Here is a 23,610-nt window from a genome sequence, read left to right as displayed (position 1 = left end):
CAAGCTGATCTTGAAGGAGTGTACAGCAGCATGCTTTACCAACTTTAATCTGTAGTGCAGGTGAAATGAAAAGAAATCATACAGTGTTTATAAAAATATGTCTTATTTATCAACACAATTGTTGATGCGACGAATCCTGATAAGAATGAGGAGAACGGGGATCAGGCACCTGGAACCTCTCGGTGTCTCAATTTTAGAGCGGTATGCAAATCATATCTACGTTCTGAAGCGTCAGGTGAAGGAGAACCTGCACGAGAACCAGGCTTCTGTTATTGCTGCCGCACATTTTTGTCCCAAGCCTTTTTAGGAAGACTGGATGATCCTTCTTATCAAGAGGGTGTTTACTCTGCCTGTGTGAATGGTCTAACCTCCAAACAATTATGTCCCAAGGATGAATGCACATCAGCAACTGACGCTCCACATTCATCATCCCAAGGATGAATGCACATCGGCAACTGTCGCTCCAGATCCACGTCCGCCACCAGGCATTGGAGGACCTGCAAGCAAACTGCTTCACCTTTAATGTTGGCCAGAATTATGTCGGAGACAACAGCGAACATACCCACTTATCTTCATACCCAAATCCAGGGCTGGACCAGCCCCGTGTTCATCCTGTACCTTCTTCAGAACACTCGGCAGAACGCTCATGGAGGGGGTGCCAAAGCAATGTGTAAAAACTGAAGCGTACATCATTCCCCAGGTGATGCAGTCTGTTTAAGGAGGAGTTTGACCACTCGGCTTACTCATAGTAAGGATCCTGTGGTTTTCAACAAGAGTTGTATGTGGAAAAACAGCTTTCAGCTGCTCAAATTTGTGTTCAAGCCAAATTGGCAAGTCATCCCGATTTGGAGGACATTCACCCATTACTCAGATAATCATGACCGGACTAATCACAAGTCCGCCACCGTGACCTTGCGCAGCTGGAGCAGCTCCAGTCGAAGCTGCCTGAAGTGCACAAGACATAAACTGTTTGACTCATCTACGAAGATGAACCAATTGTGTGTACAATCGACGTAGCTCTACGATAGTAACATTGAGATAATTAGGGTGTGGTGTAATACCAGCCAAAACAGGCAAAGTGGGCCCACCGATAGACCAGGGGCCCATTCGAACAAAAGAGACAGGTTGAGGAAGGGCGCCATTAAACCAAAAGGTATGCTCCCAGGACGCCAATGGAACTTCAATTAATGTATAAGGACGATACTCTGCTGGTGAAGCAGTGACTGTGTTAGCGTGAAACAAATTATCATTTGCATCCATCGCGGGAAATGTAACCCAAGAATAAAACACTTCAAAGCGGTATGCGGGATCAGCCTCAACCAAGAATATAATGTTTGCCCCTGCATTGGGGACTCTGTGTTGAGTTAAGTAAGCTGTAACCGTTGCGCGGTTAGGTGCCACATGAGCGACAGGTTGTGCCATGTTTATAAAGAAATCAACAAGTAAAACGGCAGCGCAAAATAGGTCCAAAATATCTTGTAAACTTCAAGCTTGAAAAACCTGTAAAAATAGGTACGCCCTAAAAATATAGGAGGTTAAGCCCCCCACCACAGACGTCTCTGGGAACCGGTGAGAGGGTATCGTGGACAAGCACAAGCGCTACTCAGGGGTCTTGTAAATAAGTATCAGACCAAATGTTGGCAGCTCCATGTGCAGGGATTCTGCCCAAAAACAGAACTATGCACAGGATTATGGGACCTTGGTGTATAGGGACGGAGTCATCCTACCACCTTAGTACCTATGAGCCCAGGACCAACTAGCTATAGTGTCTCACTTGCTCTCCTACTCACTCACAGAGAAACAAATGATTAGACACCCCAAAACACAACACTCCCAGATGTCTTAGGAATCGCGGTAACAAGACACACCCTTTCGCTCCCACTCCTGTACTTGTCCATAATAAGATCTGACAGAGACACGAAACAGTTTAAAATATTTATTTTAACTAACGTACTCTAACATGCAGTATACGTACCACAACAAGCAGGAAAATGCATAGTACAAATACAGTTAGCATAGCAGCTAGTCAATAAATCTTGAAGGGAGATGTTATCATGAAAAGACAACAGAGCCTAACCTCCCTCCCCATGCTAAGAAGCAGCATTATTATATTTTAGAAGATCTCTGGTCTTTGTCAGCGGACCCCATACCTTAGCCTATAGAGAGTAGATCTACATCATAGGTGCTGTCTCGCTCTTCTCCCTGGAAAGATCACTCTCCAAGTGTGTGCTACCTATTTGTATATCCCAATAAAATCTAAGTGCTTTGTCCCGAACAACAGCTGCATTTTTATGTTTTGTCTAGGTGCTAAGGCCTAGCCAGAAAAAAATAACAAGGGGCATTGTTGTTCGACCATACTCACAATGCTCAGTCAAAATCCCAGGAACCCGCAGAGTGTGAACACAGCAATGAGTTCTCATGTGAAAACAGCCATAGAAATTATTGGAAAAATAAAGTTGTGTAGTAACGTGCTCAAAGCCGCGGGCAAGCTTCAGCGTGCTCATGCTAACTTAGAGAATATGACAATGTTCCCATGGGCCTAGTGACACCGGCCTGCATGAGCATGCCCTAGCGCATCTTCTTTCGCTTGCGAAACTCTTCTGTTCAGTAAAGGCCTTGGATCCCGCCCATTGCTTGCTGCTCATTGGTGGCATCATTGTCACTCTTCTTTGCTGCCTTCTAATTAGGCACCTCTTGCCATGCGTCACTTTTTTTTCCCGTGGCGCACGGACCAAGCACAGATTAATGTTTGATTAGTGTCCCTCCACTGGCCTTCTGCTGCTGATGCTGTAATTCAGGTATTTCTTTTGAAAAAAAAACACTTTTTTGCCTTCTACCCACCCTGTTTCTGTTTCTTCTCCCGCCTGTCCTCCTTTCCCTGTTTCGTCTCCCCCTCCATTCAGAAGGAAAAAAGAAACACTATGAATTGGCAGGCGCTTGCAGCTTCAAAGCACTGTTCTTTTACTCATCCATGTTACCCATTCCCACCTGATTGCCAAAGCCAATAGCTCAACCACAGGTGATACCTATTGGCTTTGCCAATGCTTATTTGTTTCAGGGTTTAGATTTCGGATGTACCTTTCGAATTCTGCATAGAGTTGATTCAGTAAGAATACTTTTGCATGTTTACTTCTGGTTTCTGCGCTTTAAAACAGGTAGATTCTAGAATGCAATGTTGTTGCTTGTGCGCATAGCTTTGTGGCGGATGGTGATTGTCATGTTGGACTCTCTTCAGTTCAAAGGTGATCAAAGCGTTCCCCTTCCGAAAGACTTCTTCTTCCAGCATCAGACCTGTGCACGCTCTGGGAGGTTCTTGGACCTTCGAGAGCTCACTATGCGCCTCCGCCTGCCGCCTGGAGAGTACATAGTTGTCCCCTGTACCTTCGAACCCCACAAAGAAGGAGACTTTGTCCTACGCGTCTTCACAGAGAAACTCTCCAAAATAGAGTAAGTGAGATGTCCTTAATTCCATTTGAGGGTCATGTACTAGAAAACCCAGACAAAGTTCAGTGTAAATATTGTTCAAGTGACCTGCGAAGAGTAAGTGTCAATGCCACAAGAAGAGAGGGAAAGGTGGACTCCAACTTTCATTTCAATACGTACAATGTTTAATCTTTTATTCCCAAAACATTTATATTTTGGGCACTTGCACAACTTGAAGCTATAAGGGAAGTAAGATCGTATTGATTAATGAAGAGTTCTGGTATTTCTGTGGTTGATGCCTCATGGTGATCTGAGACTTCTGGCTGATGTTCAGTGGCTGATGGGAGGCTGCTATCAGAGGTTGACAGCTGATCTGAAAACGACATCAGATGCCTGGTTGAAGATAGCTGATATCAGGATGAGTCCAACATGGGTTTTTGAAGGCTTATCTATGATGGAAGTGATTTTGCAGTATCTAATTTGACATTCATGCTATTGGCTGATCTGAAGGTGATGTTTAGTATGCCATGTCTGAGGATGATTTCTGTATTTTAGACTGATTGATGATGGTCAATCTGCGGCTGATGACCAGTATTGGTGGGGTTTTCTGGGGCTGTTTGAAGCTCACATTTGACAGTTGATCAGAGGCTGATATGTAAAAATAATTGTAATACAATCAGAGGTTTCTGATAATATTGTATGATTAATCGGAGACCGAAGCGTAATGACAATATGAGTGAGCTGAGCTCGCTCTAAGACTGATACTTGAGAGAGGATCTGAGGGATATCATTTTCTGCTCAACCGAGGTTGATTATGGTTATTCTGTGGCTGTTCAGTGGGGTGTATTGGGTGGTTATTCAAGGACGACAACTAATGCTGCTATTGAAGTATAAGGTGGCTGATGTTGATGCCTAATGGCGGATCTGAGGGTTTTGGTTGATCTAAGGATGAAGTCAGGTAGTGATGTTTGAACCAATAGAAAGACATAGTTGATGTCTGACGAAGACTTACGTAGAGTTGATTTTTGTACTTGGAAACAAAAGAAATGGAAAGCAAGAAACGTGAAAGTTATGTTTATCTTCTATGGAGAAATAAGTGCCAAATTCTCATCTAAAAGCAAGGATATCCACCATTTCATGGGGCTACTTTTGTGATTGCATTTTTTTTGTGTCATTAGAGATCTGGGTGATAAAGTTGCGGTAAATCTTCCAGATGAGGTAAGAAATACATTAAGTGAATAATCCATTAAACGATGTAATTGTTTGAGTAATAAAAAAAATTAAATTGCCCCTATGCATAGAAAAAAAAGTTATTAAATTAAGGCAGACCACCATTTTTGATTTGCAGGATTGGTATATGTACAATAGGAACCTCTAAACAAAAGGTTTGGGCCACGTAAGAGCATAACATCAATGGATGTATACAAATCCTATATAATAACATAGGATGAAGATCATTTGAATACATTTTACAAGTTAACGAAAAATCTTATGACTGTAGTCCATTCACTAAGACAGGCCCATTTCACTAAGGATATCAGAGCACTTCCTCTTCCTTCCTTGTATGTAATATGTTTTTATTAATGCTTTACTAGATCACATCTAGATGAATAGTCTTTTAATCTGTGTAGAAATTCTAGAGCAGCATGTAGACATCAATTAATTTTCAGGACATCAGTATTTGAAACATTTGGCCAGTGGTGAAAGACGGAAATTCCTTTGTATACCAAAGGTAAGTTTAATCCTTCGGGTAATTCTCCAGTTTCGAGTGATTCAACGTTTTAAAAATATATATAAGCTAACTATAGGCAAAGTAGATTAATAGACACCTTGCAAAAGGTTTTCGCAAAACAGGTTCTAATTGAACCTAACAATTGAATGGAGTAAAATAACATCCTGTCTCAGCACCAAGCGGAGTTTGGACTAAGAACGAGCAAAATTGACCAGGGGGCATATTATCAAGGGGGTTTATCTCCGCTGTTTTGGCTTTAAATACCAAGAAAGCGGAGATAAAATTATCTCCCTATGACCTAGCTGTCGCTAACACTACTTAGCGACAGCTAGTAGGAGATAGCGACCATCTTGGGCCCCGCTATGCATGTCAGTGATATTTATCACTAATGACATGCAAAGTGGGCGTGCCAAGATGTTAGCGACTGGAAACAGTCGCTAACATCTCTATCTCCTATTACCAACTTTTGGAGATATTCGCGCTAAGCGTGAATATCTCCAAAAGCTAACACCTGCCCTGAGCAATTCTTAGCCATGTTATCCAATGGGAGGTGGATAACATGGCTAAGAGCATTAGCTCGGTAATGCATGAATATCGCTGACTTTTCAGCGATATTCATGCATTTCGGCCGATTTTTATCGCTTAGGAGATAAACCTTGATAATAGCAAGGTTCCTAAGCGATAAAAATCGCCGCAGCTCGGTGATAAAAATATTGCCGCTAAACCAACAAAGCGATAATTATCGCTAGTTGTTGGTAATATGCCCCCAGGTTTTTAGGCTGATGGGCATAGCGTTGAAGTGCACCACATTAAAGGGAGGATATTGGTACATAGCATTTATAGATCAGAAGGCCGCTATTGATCTTATCTCCAGGGACTCTCTCTGGAATTCTTTAAAAACCCAGAAAGTGCCTGAAGATCTCCTGGTGCAGATAGTATGGCTACATCAAGACAACTACGCTGGAGTCATATGGGAGTCTAGAGTGAATTTACGGAAACAATCCCAATAAAAAGGGGAGTACGGCAGGGGTATGTATTGGCACTCACCCTCTTTTCGCTATATGTAAATTAAATCGTAAAACATCTTCGGGGTTGTAAACAGGACTCCCCAAAGCTCGGAGGGGTGCCAATACCGGCATTACTCATCGCTGATTATACAATCTTAATATCGCTGACACGGAAGGGTTTGCAAAAGTCATTATTTTAGCACATTTTGCATCATAAAAGGCCTTGAAATCTATTCAACCAAGACTAAATATATGGCTATAAAACCACATAAGTCTTTTAGGAAAACATCACTGTTCAAAAGCAAAAATTGGAGTATGTGACCAATTTTAACTATCTTGGCATTACATTACACACACCATTGTACTGGAAACCACATAGGAATACATGTAAAGCTGTCTTGTTGCAAAACGTCATGGCAATTGCGAACAAGCAGCAAGCAAGTATATCAAAGGCAGTGTTGCCTGCCTCGGAAGTTTACAAGTATAGGGCGCAATCTGCAACCCTCTATTATGCAGAACTTTGGGGGGTTACCAGTTTAAGCGTGCTTACAACAAAGGAAAATACAATTGTAAGGATGTTACTCTGCCTGCCAGTACACACACCTTTGAGCCCAATATATCAAGATACTAATATTAGTTGAATAGAACACCAAGCCATATTAAGACCTCTGTTATTCTGGGTTCGTTTATGAGTTACGCAAGAACTCCCTAGTTACAAAGAGGGATTATTCGAAATACTGAGTGGCGACCACCATTCAACACTCCCTTGGATTCGAGGAGTGGGCAGCTGGTTTTATAAACTAGGTTTAGGCTGTTTTTGGAATGCTCCTAATTCGCTAACAGTCCACTCAAAAATGGCCCTGAAAAGTTCATATTGGAAGTATATACAAAGCAGTGTCCATCATTTCCATAAAATAGGAAGGCTGATGTCACTGTTCTTATGTGTCAAGTCATTCCCTGTCTTTGGACCTTATCTGGATGAAGCGCAACCGCAATTAACTAATTCATTGTGTATGAAGTTCCGCTTCACTGTCCTCCAGATCAAATGTAATACATCCACATGGTGTTATGTAGTAATGTTGATACTTGGGAGGTTCACTGTACGCTGTGCACATTAGATGCTGCAGAAAACGTTTCCCATATGCTATTTTTCTGCACAGCCTATGCTACCGGGAGGAAAACATATTATTAAACCTATCCGTCGTAATATGGGGACCAGAAAATATCTAGATGCATTAAGATCCTCAAGACAGACACGTCCCCACCGGTTGTTTTCAGTCTTAGCTGATACATATTTACTGTAAACTTAGTATGCAAGGTGAAGGGCTTGAAATTTTAACCAATATTTGATTGATTTTATCACCAATTTTAATTTTGTTTAGTTTATATGTATGTATGATGAGCTAAAAATGTATTTAGCTGTTATTTATTCAATGTAATATGCTGTATAGTATCATTGTTGCTTATATGTTTTTTATTTTTCAACCAAAATAAAAGCTATCATATATATATATATATATATATATATATATATATATATATATATATATATATATATATATATATATATATATATATATATATATATATATATATATATATATATATATATATATTCACTGAAAAAACCCTAGGTGTCAGGCCTTATATAGTTAGGAATTAGAATTTAAAAAACCTTTGAAATTCACTGAAAATAACCTTAGGTTTCAGGCCTTATATAGTTAGGAATTAGCATTTAAAAAGCCTTTAAAATTCACTCAAAAAACTATAAGTTTTAGGGGTGTTATAGTTAGCTGGACATTTCACTCATACAAAACCATTGAAATTGCTCCTATATAGTTAGTTGTACTAACTATATTTCAAGCACCCGCAATCCACTGCTGATGATGCGTTGGTGTTTTGCGGGTCGAAAGTGAAGAGTGGGTCCAGTACATTCTGCGTCCACTACTTGTATATGACTGTTATCCGAACAGACCAATTTGAAATGTTTTTCAGCCAATTCACAAAGTCATGTGAGAGTACGTAAAAATGTACAACAGGAGTACATTTTTATGTACTTCCACATGCTTTTGTGAATCAACCCTGAAACCTCCTACTATCAACTAGAAAAAATGCACTACTTGTAGGAAGGTTGAGTGTAATTGTTGTTTTCAGTTTCAAGAACTGATTTGTACTTACCAGCTATAATAAATTAATTTGTATGGATTAGTAGCAAATGAGTCATTGGTTTATAAACTATTTTGATGTTATTGTTATTTGTTTTTGTCAAATGTATGTATTATGTATTGTAGTAAATGTTGTATTAATATGTGAATAGGTGTAAATAGTGGAATTGATGTGATGTATGTTGGACCAGAAGGATTAACCCCTTCGATGCTGATGACAAGCTCAGCTCGTCATCAGCCACGGGGGGCGTGTGCGGATGATGAGCTCAGCTCGATATCTAACGCGGCTTTTAGAAAAAAGCAGCGTAGCGCGAAAATAACCGCCGCAGCGATGCGGTTAAATACACTGCATCCTGCCCATTGGGCTACCTTGGGCATACCTTAAGGGTGCCTCGCATGTAATAAAAGGGAAGGTTTGGGTCTTGCAAGTAAGTGGACTTGCCAGGTCGACATGGCAGTATGAAACTGTACACACAGGTGCTGCAGTGGCAGGCCTGAGACATTTTCAAAGGTCTAATCATGTGGATGGCACAAACCGTGCTGCAGCCTCATGAGTAGCAAATGATTTACAGGCCTTGGGGATATGTAGTGCACTGTACTAGGGACTTATTAGTAACCCAAATATGCCATGCACTTTACCACTGGTCTGCAAAGGTAAAGGCCCAGAGTACTAAAGCCAGCAAAAACAAAATACAGCACAGTCAAAAACAGGAGGTCAGAAGCAAAAAGACCAGGGAAACCATGTCAAAAGATGCCAGGTCTAACATAGGTGTTTGAGGACAGTCTTCTTGAGATAGAGGCGTCACCGGGATGCATTGTGAAGAGCAGAGTATTAAGGAGATGTAATGAGGTAATGGTATTTTCTTTCCATAGGACGTTTGGCAGAACGGCAGTGGTATTGCATAGGGGAGGCAGAGATGAGCAGTGGTATATCATAGGAGGTTCACAAGGGAAGCAGTAGTATTTCATAGGAGGCTCCGGAGATGAGCAGTGGTATTTCAAAGGGGTTCACAAGAGGAGCAGTGGTATTTCATAGGAGGTTTCGGATAAGGGCAGTGGTATTTCATAAGAGATTCCAGAGAGAGGCAGTGGTATGTCATAGGAGGTTCTTAAAGGGAGCAGGAATTGCACAGGAGACGTAGTGAGGGGCAGTGGCATTGCATAGGCAAGGCAAAGAGAGGCAGTGGTATTTCATAGGATATTCTGGAGATGGGCAGCGGTTTTTCATAGAAGGTTCATAAGTGGATCAGTGTATTCCATAGGACGTTTCGAAGATCAGCAGTGATATTTCATAGGAGATTCACAACGGGAGAAGTGGTATTTCATAGGAAGTTTTGTAGATGGTTCCAGAGAGGGTCAGTGGGATTTCATATGAGATTCACAAGGGAAGCAGTGGTATTGCATAGGAGTGGCAGAGAGAGGCAGTGGTACTGTTTAGGAGGTTTTGGAGAAGGGCAATGGTATTGAGTGTCAGAGAGGGGCAGTGTTTTTTCATGGGAGGTTCCAGAGCGGGGAAGTGGTGTTTTATAGGAGGTTCAGAGAGGGGCAGTGTTATTTCGTAGGAGGATCTAAGGAGAGGACATGGTATTTACTATGTGTGATTCAGTGACATTGTGAGGTTTAGTGACTGGAAGTGGTATTTCATGACAAGAAAGTCATTGAAAGACAATCAAAGTCGTATGTGCAGGCAGTGAAATGGGACCATGTGAAGAAAGTAGTACTATCTCTAAAATGAGGTATCGTTTAGAGACTAGTATTCTGTAGAACGTATGATCTGTGTTTATACGTACATGTTCACAGAGCATTGAAGGGGCACTGATCGGGCCATCTTACTGGACTGGACACTGCAGTCAGTAAGGCACTCACTGCATGCCACCTGATCACAAGTGCTCATGCTAACCATAGGTAGATCCCTGCAGTCTTTCTCAAGTGGTAAGTTTGAGGATTCATGTCACCTTTCATATTTTCTCACAGGATGAACATCCAGAAGATGACGTGAAGATTTCCATTCACAGTATATCTGGACAGGTGGGTTAGTTACTAGTTCTTACACTACGAATGAAGCCTGAGGGGAAGGGATTGTTTTTCTTATTGTTGTCAATCTCATGCTCTTGATGTGGGTGCTCGGTTGCTTTTTAGCAGAGGCACAGTACAACAATTGGGAGGAAGAGATTTCAATGCAAATTAATGACTGATGAAACAGTCCTCAATGAAACCCTTAGGCCAATGGGAAATACTTTTCTCCTGACATATTTACAAGACTTCCCCATCAGTCATTGTTGGTAGTGTTGAGTGGCATAAGGAGATTTGTTATCAACCAGTATACCAAAGTTGCCACACTGAAACTTGGATACACAAAGCTTTCTCAGAAGGAAACTGCAAAGAATCTCCTGATAGTGCATGTCTGGTGGACCTGTGAGATGTCCATCCTGTCAACATGTGTATTCAAGTCTTGGCGATGGTGTCCTATCTCTGCAATCTACGTCACACAGGATTCAGGATGGCATAGCCTTTCCTGGTAGGCTGCATCTCTTTGAGCACAGAGAAAAAACAAGGAACGTTGGATTCTGTTTCCTGTGCCATTGTGGTTATTGTGTATATTGTGGAGTGGTGTGGCTCACTGGTTAGAGGCGGCAGACCCGGAAGCAGAGAACGGCCCGGGACCAGGGTTCAATTCCCGACGCGGCAGGGTCGTAGACCAGGGTCAGCGGGCTCGATAATTCTCGCCTCGGTGCCTACTCTAACCAGGGATCACACTCGGCAACTCTGGGCATTAGCTTGCCTCATCTCTACAACGGCCCCCCACATACGCCGGGGATGCCTGGTTTCACCTTGGAGATACCCAGTAGGGACCATCTCACAGGGATAGCCAGGATGGGTTCCCCAGCGGTCTACAGCGCCAGGACGCCTCAGGGCAGCAGTGCACTTTACAAGACACATACATTACATTACATTACAGTATATTGACTCACTTCTGCCATCACGGTTATTGGGTAAATTGACTTAAAGGTGCCATCCTTGACATAGGGTATAGTAACTCACTGATGCCTTTACGGTTATTGGGTATATTGCCTCACTGCTGCCATCAGGGTTAGTGGGTATATTGACTTACTACTGCTATCATAGTTAGCGGGTACACTGACTTACTGGTGCCATCCTGGATATTGGGTATATTGACTTAATGCTGCAATCACGGTTATTAGGTATATTGACTTACTACCACCATAACGGTTAGTGGTTATATTGACCTACTGGTACCATCCTGGTTATTGGGTTTGTTGACTCAATGCTGCCATCCCCGTTAATGGGCATAGTGATTTAATGCTACCATCACAGTTAGTGAGTATGTTGGCTTTCTGGTGCCATCCTAGTAATTGAGTATGTTGACAAACTGTTGCCATTCCGTTTATTGGGTATAGTGACTCAATGCTACCATCACGGTTACGGGGTATATTGACTCATTGCTGCCATCACGGATATTATATATATTGACTTTCTGCTGCCATCAGGGTTATTGAGAATATTGACTTACTGCTTTCATGATTTGTGGGTATACCTTGGTTACTGGGTATATTGACTCACTGCTGCCTGCCCAGTTTTTGGGTATAGTGACTCAATGCTGCCATCATGGTTTTGGGTATAGTGACTCAATGCTCCATCACAGTTATCTGGCATATTTATTCACTGCTCCCATCACAGACATTGGGTATATTGACTTAATGCTCTCATCGCGGTTATGGGGTATATTGACTTACTGCTGCCTTCACGGTTAGTGGGTATATTGACACTAGTGCCATCGTGGTTAATGGGGATGTTGACTCACTGCTGCCATCCTGGTTATTGGGTAAAGTGATTTAATGCTGGCTTTGGGTATAGTGACTCAATGCTGTCATCACAGTATTGTGTGTATTTACTCATTGCTGCTATCACTGATATTGGGTATATTGACTCACTGCTACCATCGCGGGTATTGGGTACATTGACTCACTGCTGCCATCGCGGTTATTAGGTATATTGACTTGCTGCTGCCGTACAGTTAGTGGGTATATTGACTTACTGTTGCAAGTCTCGTTATTGCATATGTTGACTTACTGCTGCTATCCCGGTTATTGGGTATAATGATTCAATGCTGCCATCATGGTTACTAGTCATATTGACTCACTGCTGCCATCACGGTTACTGGGTATACAGACTTTCTGCTGCCATCACCGTTAGTGAGTATATTAATTTTCTGGTGCATATATTAACTCACTTATGCCATCATGGGCTTTGGGTATATTTAGCCATCACGGTTAGTGGCTATATTGATTCACTGTTGCCATCACGTTTAGATTGTATTTTGACAAGCTGGTGCCATCTTGGTGAATGAGTATATTGACAAACTGTTGCCATCTCGTTTATTGGGTATATTGACTCACTGCTGCTGTCACGGTTATTTGGAATATTGACCTACTGCTGCCATCACGATTAGTGGGTACATTGACTTACTGGTGCCATTTTGGTTAGTGGGCATATTGACTCACTGCTGACATCCCGGTTTTTGGGTACAGTGACTCAATGCTGCCATCATGGTTTTAGGGTATAGTGACTCAATGCTGCCATCACTGTTATTGGGGTATATTTATTCAGTGCTGCCATCACAGATATTTGGGTATATTGACTCACTGCTGCCATCACGGTTATGGGGTATATTGATTTACTGCTGCCATCATGGTTAGTGGGTATTTTGACTTACTGCACTGCCTTCATGGCTAGTGGGTATATTGACTTACTAGTGCCATCCTGGTTATTAGGTATGTTGACTAACTGCTGACATCCTGGTTATTGGGTAAAGTGACTCAATGCTGCCATCATGGTTTTAGGGTATAGTGACTCAATGCTGCCATCACTGTTATTGGGGTATATTTATTCAGTGCTGCCATCACAGATATTGGGTATATTGACTCACTGCTGCCATCACGGTTATGGGGTATATTGATTTACTGCTGCCATCATGGTTAGTGGGTATTTTGACTTACTGCACTGCCTTCATGGCTAGTGGGTATATTGACTTACTAGTGCCATCCTTGGTATTAGGTATGTTGACTAACTGCTGACATCCTGGTTATTGTGTAAAGTGATTCAATTCTGCCATCATGGTTTTGGGTATAGTGACTCAATGCTGCCATCACAGTAATTGGGTATATTTACTCATTGCTTCTATCACGGATATTGGGTATATTGACTCAGTGCTGCCATCGCAGTTACTGGGTATATTGACTTGCTACTGCCATACGCTTTGTGGGTATATTTACTTACTGTTGTGACTCTTACCTGGGTATGTTGACTTACTGCTGCTATCTGGGTTATTGGGTATCGTCATTCAATGCTGCCATCACAGTTATTGGGCAGTTTGACTCACTGCTGCCATCATGTTTATTGGGTATACAGACTTTCTGCTGCCAGTACCGTTAGTGGGTATATTGATTTACCAGTGCCATTTTGGTGAGTGGGTATATTAACTCACTGTTGCCAACATGATTACTTGCTATATTGAATTACTGCTACCTTCACAGTTAGTGGGTATATTGACTTTCTGGTGCCGTCCTGGTCATTGACTATATTGACAAACTGCTGCCATCCTGGTTATTAGGTATAGTGACTGAATTCTGCCATCTTGGTTACTGGGTATATTGTTTCACTGCTGTCATCATGCATATTGGGTAAACTAACTCACTGCTGCCATCACAATTATTGGGTATCTTGTCTTTCTGCAGCCATCAGGGTTATTTGATATAGTGACGTAATGCTACCATCAGGGTTAGTGGGTAAATTGACTCACTGCTGCCATCACAATTCTTGGGTATATTGACATACTGTTGCCATCCTGATTATTGGGTATAGTGACTCAATACTGCCATCATGGTCACTGGGTATATTGATTCATTACTGCCATCATGCATATTGGGTATACTGACTCACTGCTGCCATCACAATTAGTGGATACATTGTCTTACTGCTGCCGTCAGGGTTATTGGATATAGTGAAGCAATGCTGCCATCGAAGTTATTGGGTATATTGGCTCACTGCTGCCATAACAGTTATTGGATATATTGAGTTATTGGTGCCATGGTATTTCACAGGATGATCTAGGGAGAGGCAGTTGTGTTTATTGTGTGTGAGATTCAGTGACATTGAGAGGTTTCAGTGTCGGCAGTGGTATTTCATGACAGGAAGGTAATTGAAAGGCAACGTAAGTAGTATGTACGGTCATCGAAATGGGACCATATAAAGAAGGAAGTGCTGTCTGAAAAATGAAGTAACTTTTAGAGCCTTGTATTCTGTAAAAAGTATGATCTGTGTGTATACTCACATGTTCACAGGGCCATTAAAGCAGCACTAATTAGGACATCCTACTGGGCTGAACACCTCAGTCAGTGAGGCACTTTCTGTATGCCACCTGATCATAGTTGGTGTTCATGCCAACCACTGGGAGATCCCTGCAGTATTTCTCTAGTGGTGATTTTGAGGCTTCATGTCACCTTTCTTATTTTCTCACAGGATGAAGATTCAGAAGATGCAGTGAAGGTTTCCATTCGCCCTCTACCTGAACAGGTTGATGGAAAGGTGGGATAGTTACTAGTTCTTACATTATGAATTAAGCTTGAGGGGAAGGGATTGTTTTTCTGATTGTTGTCAATCTCATGCTCTTAATGTGGGTGCTCGGTTGCTTTTTTAGTAGACACAACAATTGGGATGAAGAGATTTCAATGTAAATTAATGACTGATGAAACTTTCCATAGAGAAGCCCTTAGGCCCATGGGAAATACTTTTCTCCTGACATATTTATAGGACTCACCCATCAGCCGTTGTTGATAGTCTTGGGAGGCATAAGGAGATTTGTTATCAACTAGCATACCAAAGTTGCAACACTGAGACTTGGATACACAAAGCTTTCTTATAGGGAAACTGAAAAGAATCTCCTGATAGTGCACGTCTGGTAGACCTGTGAGATGGCCAGCCTGCCAACATGTGTATTCAAGGCCTGGCGATGTCGTCCTAGCTCTGCAGTCTACATCACATGGTAACCAGGATGGCATAGCCTATCCTGGTAGGCTGCATTTATTTGAGCATCAAGATAATGCAGGAATATTGGATTATTTTTCTCGTGCCATCGTGGTTATTGTGTATATTAACTTACTTCTGCCATCAAGGTTATTGGGTATATTGACTAGTGCCATCAGGGTTTTTGGGCATATTGACTTACTGGTGCAATGCTGGATATTGGGTGTATTGACTCACTGCTGCCTTCACTTTTATTGGGTTTATTGCCTCACTGCTGCCATCAGGGTTGGTGGGTATATTGACTTACTGCTGCCATCACAGTTAATGGGCACATTGACTTACTCATGCCATCCTGGTTATTGGGTGTATTGACTCAATTCTGCCTTCATGTTTATTGGGTATATTGACTCACTTCTGCGATCACGGTTAGTGGGTTCATTGACATACTGGTGCCATCCTGGTTATTGGGTATATTGACTCACTGCTGCCATCACAGATATTGGGTATATTGATTCACTGCAGTCAACACGGTTAGTGGGTATATTCACTTACAGGTGCCATCCTGGTTATTGGGTATGCTGACTCACTGCTGCCATCCCGGTTATTGGGTATAGTGACTCAATGCTGCCATCAGTTATTAAATATATTGAACCACTGCTGCCATCACGGTTAGTGGGTATATTGGCTTACTGCTGCCATCACAGTTAATGGATATGTTGACTTACTGGTGCCATCACAGTTAGTGGGTATATTGCCTCACTGCTGCCATTAGGGTTGGTGGGTATATTGACTTTCTGCTGCCAATCCAGTTAATGGGTACATTGACTTACTCATGCCATCCTGGTTATTGGGTGTATTGACTCACTGCTGCCTTCACGTTTTTTGGGTATATTGACTCACTTCTGCCATCGCGGTTAGTGGGTTCATTGACATACTGGTGCTATCCTGGTTATTGGGTATATTGACTCACTGCTGCCTTTACGTTTATTGGGTATATTGACTCACTTCTGCCATCACGGTTAGTGGGTTCATTGACCTACTGGTGCTATCCTGGTTATTGGGTATATTGACTCACTGCTGCCATCATGGATATTAGGTATTTTGATTCACTGCAGCCAACACGTTAGTGGGTATATTTACTTACTATTACCATCCTGGGTATTGAGTATATTGACTCACTGCTGCCATCACGGATATTGGGTATATTGATTCACTGCAACCAACACGGTTAGTGAGTGTATTCACTTACAGGTGCCATCCTGGTTATTGGGTATGCTGACTCACTGCTGCCATCCTGGTTATTGGGTATATTAGCTCACTGCTGCCATCATAGGTATTGGGCATATTGACGTATTACTGCCATCAGGATTAGAGGGTATATTGACTTTATGGTGCCATCCAGGTGATTATGTTGGCAAACTGCTGCCATCCTGGTTATTAGGTATAGTCACCTAGTGCAGCCATCACAGATACTCGGTTTATTGATTCACTGTTTCCATCACAGATATTGGGTATATTGACTCACAGCTGCAACCACCTTTAGTGGGTATATTGACTTACTGGTGCCATCACGGTGAGTGGGTATATGGACTCACTGGTGTCATCACGGTTATTGGGTATATTGAGTCACTGATGCTATCACGGTTAGTGCCTATATTGACTTACTGTTGCCATCACAGTTAGTGGGTATATTGATTTACTGGTGCCCTCCTGGTGTTGTCCAACTGCTGCCATCCTGTTTATTGGGTATACTGACTTACTGCTGCCATCAGCTAATGGAAATATTGCCTCACTGCTGCTTTCACAGTTATTGGATATTTTGAGTTATTGGTGGCAGGGTATTTCATAGGAGGTTCCAGAGGAGGGACGTTGTATTTTATAGGAGGTTCTGGAGATGGAATTTGGTATTTTATAGGGTGTTCTAGACATTTATTGAGTGTGAGATTCAGTGACATTGAGAGATTTCAGTCTCAGGCAGTGTTATTTCATGACGGGAAATTAATTGATAGGCAAGGTAAGTGCCTTGAATTCTGTAGAAAGAATGATCTGTGTGTATACATATATGTTTACAAGGCCGTTGAAGGAGCATTGTTTAGGACATCCACAGTTAGTGAGGCACTCACTGTATGCCACCTGATCAGTGGTGCTCATGCCAACCTTAGCGAGGTCCATGAAGTCTTTCTCTAGTGGTGAGTTTGAGACTTTACATCACCTTTCTTATTTATCCACAGGGCGACAGTTCAGAAGATGTTGTGAAGGTTTCCATTCACAATATATTTGGACAGCTGACTGGAGAGGTGAGTTTGTTTAATTTCATGCACTTCGAATGAAGCTGTAGGGTAAGGGATGGTTTTTCTTATTGTTGCTCAGTTGCTTTTAGGAGAGGCACAGTACAACGATTGGGAGGGATAGATTTCAATGCAAATTAAGATCTGGTGAAGCAGTCCATGATGAAATCTTTAGCCCCACAGGAAAGACTTTTCTTCTGATGTATTTACAAGACCCCCTATCAGACGTTGGAGGTAGTTTTGGGTGGAATAAGGTGTTTTGTTAGCAAACCGCATACCAAAGCTGACACACTGAGGAGTGGATACACAAAACTGTCTCATAGGGAAACAGGAAAGAACCTCTTGATGTTGCACATCTGGTGGGCTTGTGGGATGGCCATCCTGTCAATATGCGTATTCAAGGGCTGACGATGATGTCCTAACTCTTGCATCTCTTTGAGCAATGAGATAAGGGAAGAACATTGGATGCTGTTTCTAGTGCCATTATGGTTTTTGTATATATTGACTCCCTGCTGTCATCACAGTTATTGGGTATAGTGACTCAATCCTGCCCTCACTGTTATTACACCACAGTCATTTAGGTACTCACTGCATGCCACTTGATCACAGGTGCTCACGCCAACCACAGGGAGATACCTGCAGCCTTTCTCTAGTGATGAGTTTGAGGCTTCACGTCACCTTTCTTATTTTCTCACAGGATGAAGATTCAGACGATGTTGTGAAGGTTTCCATTAGCCGTATATCTGGACAGGTGGGTTAGTTACTAGTTCTTACACTACAAATGAACTAATCCAGGCAACCCTTATGATGATTTTAGTGTTTTTGGTAACCTTCGAAAGCTCTCAAAGTGCGAGCTGTGGAGAGCAGCCTTCAGGCTTATCTTGAAGGAGTGTTAAGTAGCTTGTTTTACCAGATCTAATCATGTAGTGTAGGTTAAACGAAAAAAGAACCACACACTGTAGTTATACAAATATGTCTATTTAATACACAACACTCACTAACACATTGGTATATCTCCTAAACTGAGATATCAGCACGAATACACAACAATACTTCAATTGAAAATTAGTAAGTAACCACAAAATGCAGTGGTCTCTAGGAGGAGACCAAACCATACATTAAATAAAAAAGTGGAATTCGAACTGCGACCAACGTCGTGACTTGGACCAGGAAACTCAGAGGAGATTGGACACAAGGAACTACCCAAGGTAAGTACCCAAGAAAACCACGGAAGTTGTGTGCAGAGTGCAAATACAACCGCTTGCCCTATAGAAGTCAATGGGAATTTCTGGTTGCTGTTTTTAGGACGGACCCTTCCCAGTGGACCCTAAAGAAACCCAGTGGAACACAAAAGGTTGGTGAGTCATCCCCTCCGTGGATACCCCAGGAACCAGGATACCTATACCAGTGAAGCTGGGTGTATAGGTGCGAAGTGATGTCGTAAACTGCCGTAGGCCACAATGGAGGACTTTGAAGAAGATGCCTCTGGAGAAGCCTGTGAAAGAGTCCAGTGAAATCCAATGGTGGATTTTTGATTGAAAGAACTTCTTAGCAGAGGGAACAGAGTCTATGCCACTCAGAGGTGACCAGGAGGCACGGAAGAGCAATGCCCACCAATGTTGGACTGTTCAGAAGTGTTGACAGTACCCTTGTTGCTGCAGCTGTGAGGACCAAGCAACACTGAGAATGATCAGGAGCCATGCAGAAGCTGTCCTCGATCATAAGTCGAGAACCTGGTGGGGTTGATGTTCGGCGGGAGCACCAACAAGCCTTGGCAGCTGCAACTGGCATGGAGAATGAAGAAGGAACAACATCTGGACCAGCAAGGTCCAAGGGACTCACCACAAGCAGGAGAGTCAGAGCGGACACCGACCAAGACTGGGGAGCCCACTGAAGCAGAAGAGGACCCTCAAGATGGCCCCCAGGGGCAAGGCACAGGAGTCTCAAGAGGACCTCGAGCAGCTTACCAAGAAGAAAGGCCCACGGTGCAGAGGATGTGGTAAGGATGCTGTACTTGGTAGGAAGAGATGCTGGAGGCTGGAGCTTCTTGTAGCCCAAAGATCTCTGGAGAGCAGAACCAACAAGCGTGGGCAACGTTGACGCTGTGCACACAGGTTTGGTCCCAGTGGTTGCGACGAAGGATATTGGCCTCAAAATTGCAGAGAGGACAGTTCAGGCCTTGCTGGAGTCGCCGAACCATCCCCTGTGTTGCTGAGCCTTTCGAAGTCTGTGGGACGTCAGGAGCAGCAGACCAGTCAGCTTCGTTGCTGTGCCTCCAGATGCAGGGGAGTGACTCCTTCACTCCAAAGGAGATTACTTTGGGTGTCCTTGATGCCCCCAGGTATGTGGAAGATCCTAGAAGAAGCATAGACACAGATGACGAAGAAGAATTGCAGAACAGCGAGTCCAGGAGGAGCAGGAGTCTTCCTTTTTGCAGTCTCGGTTCCAGGAGATGTCCAGTGAAGTCCAAGTATCCAGACAGTCGAAGAGTGACGTGGTTTCAGTCTTGAGTCTTGTCCCATGATGAATCTGGGGACCCACTCACAGGTAAATCCTTAAGTCCCCTAAGGGAAGGGTTGGATCAACTCTAGGGTCCCATCCAGGGAAGGGTCTGGATAGAGGGGAGGATACTTTCATGTCCTTTGTACATTTCACGCCAGAACATGAGTCAAGGGCTTCCCTGAACTGGTTCAAACTGGAGTATGCAAGGAGGGCACCAAATGTGCCCTTCAAAGCAGGCAAGGGCCCCCACAACAGCTCAATACACCAAGTTCTGTCTGGGAGGTGGTCACACCTCCTTGCAAGAGGAAACCTAATGTTCTACCTTCCTCGATTCAAGCTTGGCTCAGCAGCAGGAGGGCAGAATCATTTCTGTGGTCAGCAGCAGCATTAGCTTGCAGTCAGACCCTGAAAGGCTAAAAATGGAAGTATTGAGGGGTACCCCAACATAGACCCTCAATTCATACTTTCAACACTGCAAACAGTGTTGGGGTATGATTACAACATGTTTGATTACAACATGTTTGATTACAAACCTGACCGGGTTTGGTGTAGCCACTATATAGTTAGACATCTCCTATTGACTGATGTCCACTATGCCATCACAATTAGTGGATATACTGACTTACTGGTGTCACCCTTGTTATTGGGTATCTTGACTCACTGATGCCATCATGGTTAGTGGGCATACTGACTTTCTGCAACCATCACCTTTAGTGGGTATATTGACTTACTGGTGCCATCCTGGTTTTTGGGTACATTGGCTCACTACTGCCATCATGGTTATTGGGTGTATGAACTCATTACTGCCATCATGTTTATCTGATAGAGACATTTAGCTGCAGAGTAATCACTTTAGAATCTCCCCCAGGCACGAGACTGGATCTGGAAACTTTTTTCCCTCAGCACGTCCGTGCATCTTTTCTGTGCTTACAACGTGGCTTCCGAACGGGGAAGGGCTGTCTTTCTAGGCATATCTCGACGTCTTATCGAGAGAACAGTATGCTGTTTTCGGACTATGGTGTCTGGGTTTTAACCCTGCAGAACTTGTGATAGACAGATGTCAATCAAGGATGCACATACCATATGTTTATGGTGCCTCAGAAAACCCTACAACTCTGCGGAATGCGGCTCCTGCCAGAGTTAACTGAAGACATTGAAGGAGCGCAGTTTGAAACTCCTGGCAGTGTGCTTTTCTGAGAAACTGCAGCATTGTCACGCTTCACCAAAGCCCAGGGACCGGTCGAGGAGTTGTACAGGTGAGGGGTCGCCACGGGTGATATTAGGGAAGGGTCCAAGAGCCCAACGGTTAAAACGGAGGTCTGACGCTGTCTCCCAAGCATCGAGTACTTGCAAGCCTTCCCTCCCGCCCACCTAAATATCTAAATGAGGGAATATTATTTTTTGTAACAAAAGTTTTTTGGGCATTAGTCTCCCTTTGGCCGCAAAGATGCAGGATGTACCCTGACTGGGTGTGCACAGACTAGTTCACCTTCGATGACAGTTGGGGTATCTAAATCCGTTGTCGGATTTGATACTGTGCTAATGCACAGGCCTTTGGACTTCACACCTTCCCCGTCCATTCAGCCGCAGAAGTCGGCAACACCAACACTGATACTTTGGTGTTTAGTTGGCTGACAACACTAATAGACGTTGATCCTATTTCTGATGTCGAGACGCCACTGCAGTGGTGTCGAACAGCTCCCGGAGCAGTGCCAATAGTGCTATCCTATTTGGGTTCTCCTGGTGTTATTCAACCCTTGTCTGTTTTTCCTATGGGAATACAATGTTTGTAAACTGTAGAGGTGAATATTGGAGGTTAAAACTAACATGGGGGGTAGTTCGCAAAGTAGCGCTACGCAAAGTGCACTTCGTACTACGCGAAGCACTTCGCGAACAGCGTAGTACCCTGTTCGCACTGTGCAAGATGCCGTTTTCAATGATTGCACAGTGCGGACAAGCATCCTGTTAGGAATTGATTCCGTTACTTGCAGTCTTGTCTCTATGTCCATGCGCACACATGGTCACATGTCTGGTGCCTCTCTACAAAGGGAGTGAGTATTCAGGTCTCGGTGCTTATTGTCTATATTGTTGAATCCTACCTGGACTTGTGCTTGGAGTTTTCCTGTCTCTCGTTAGTGGAGAGGATCGAGTATCTTGGGACCCCTTTCTCCCTTTTGGATAAGCTGCCTCTGGATCGGACTGTTTTTCTGGACTCCTTCATTTTCAGTGAAGTGGGCGTTCCTTGCCGGAGTGCCTGCATGTTTTGTTGGACACTTTTTGGGCATTCAATTAGAGTCTTATGCTGGAACAATAAGACTCCAATGATGTTTTTTCGGGAATCCTTGCACAGTGGGAAATGGTAACGCGACATTGATCAGCTTTGCCGAGGACTCGCGTTCTATTTACTTCCTTGTTAATGTGGCCACTCCACATCGTTGTGTGGAGTTTGGTCCAAAACGCGAGTGAAGGTTTCATCGCGTTTGTTCCTTTTTGTTTCCTTTTTGTGTATTTAATAGTGGCCACTACGAGTATTTTTCGGGTTCCCTTCAATTGTGCTTTTCAAGCATTCGGGGTTTTTCTCCATTTAATGGATTTATTTCCCTTGGAGTGACTATTTGCAATTACATGGAGAGGAAAGGTATCCTGGAATATTGAGTCCTTTTGTGTGAATTTCCTGCATCCCTATTCAAGAAGAAACTCTTCAGCATACTCCTGGTAAGGAAGTTTTACCAATTGTATCATTTGAGCACCTTGATGACTGGGCTAGTGTGTGCGTGTTTATTTAGACAGGACTGCTTGTATTAACCTCTTCGATGCTAATGACAAGGGTAACTCGTCATGCACTTTTCATTGATTTCAATGGAAACTAAATGAGCCCAAAAATATTGCCTTAGCAGTAAAGGGGTTAAGGGTGCTATTTGTCTTCCACTACAGGTGCTGTCCACGCCCCATGACCTTAGAATAGGGAAGGAAGCCAGCTGAGGTTGTTTGTTTCCATCTACGCGTCCATCCTCTTTTTCTCCCACTTACCTTTTTCCCACTCTCTTCTTCTTCCCCTGTAATTGCTCCATTGTGACAAATTTATTGGACGTTGATGGGGTCGTTAGTGGAGGAATGGGGTAATCCACACTCCTGCAGTGTTGGGCATACCTGGTGGTGTAAGATTTGACACATCCGGCACTGTGCAATCATTGCAAACGGCATCTTGCACAGTGCGAGCTGTCCTTTTCTGCCGCTCGAGTAGATTTATACTCAAGCGGCAGCTTTCTCAACACGGACTGGTAGTTTCTCATTGCGAGCATACGCGACCACTCGCAATGAGAAACCTGACCTCCCCGCGTTGAGAATCTCATGATGTTGCAAATCCTGAACGAGGAAAAAGTCTCGCCGGGATGTAATTTTGCTTGCTTGCGGTCGCCAACTTGACGTTGAGGACTGCGAGCAAGCAA

At 43.2% G+C, this 23,610-nt stretch overlaps 1 protein-coding gene across 2 annotated transcripts in view; it reads left to right on the top strand.

Annotated features, from left to right (window-relative positions):
• The window catches only part of LOC147706797 (calpain-1 catalytic subunit-like), an 861,968-nt gene that overhangs the window by 692,764 nt on the left and 145,594 nt on the right, over nucleotides 1–23,610 (top strand). Inside the window, exons 11-16 of one of the 2 annotated variants that reach the window (XM_086925929.1) lie at nucleotides 3,236–3,447; nucleotides 4,602–4,641; nucleotides 10,302–10,355; nucleotides 14,868–14,933; nucleotides 17,603–17,668; nucleotides 18,357–18,410. In XM_086925929.1, the coding sequence (XP_086782055.1) occupies nucleotides 3,236–3,447; nucleotides 4,602–4,641; nucleotides 10,302–10,355; nucleotides 14,868–14,933; nucleotides 17,603–17,668; nucleotides 18,357–18,410 (492 nt within the window). The remainder of the gene's footprint in view (nucleotides 1–3,235; nucleotides 3,448–4,601; nucleotides 4,642–10,301; nucleotides 10,356–14,867; nucleotides 14,934–17,602; nucleotides 17,669–18,356; nucleotides 18,411–23,610) is intronic. The other variant, XM_086925930.1, reaches the window with a different exon arrangement.

The sequence above is a fragment of the Lissotriton vulgaris genome, chromosome 6 (genome assembly GCF_964263255.1).
Source record: "Lissotriton vulgaris chromosome 6, aLisVul1.2, whole genome shotgun sequence".
Taxonomy (NCBI): domain Eukaryota; kingdom Metazoa; phylum Chordata; class Amphibia; order Caudata; family Salamandridae; genus Lissotriton; species Lissotriton vulgaris.
The sequence above is the reverse complement of the archived record's forward strand: the minus strand, read 5'-3'. Positions and strand labels throughout refer to the sequence as shown.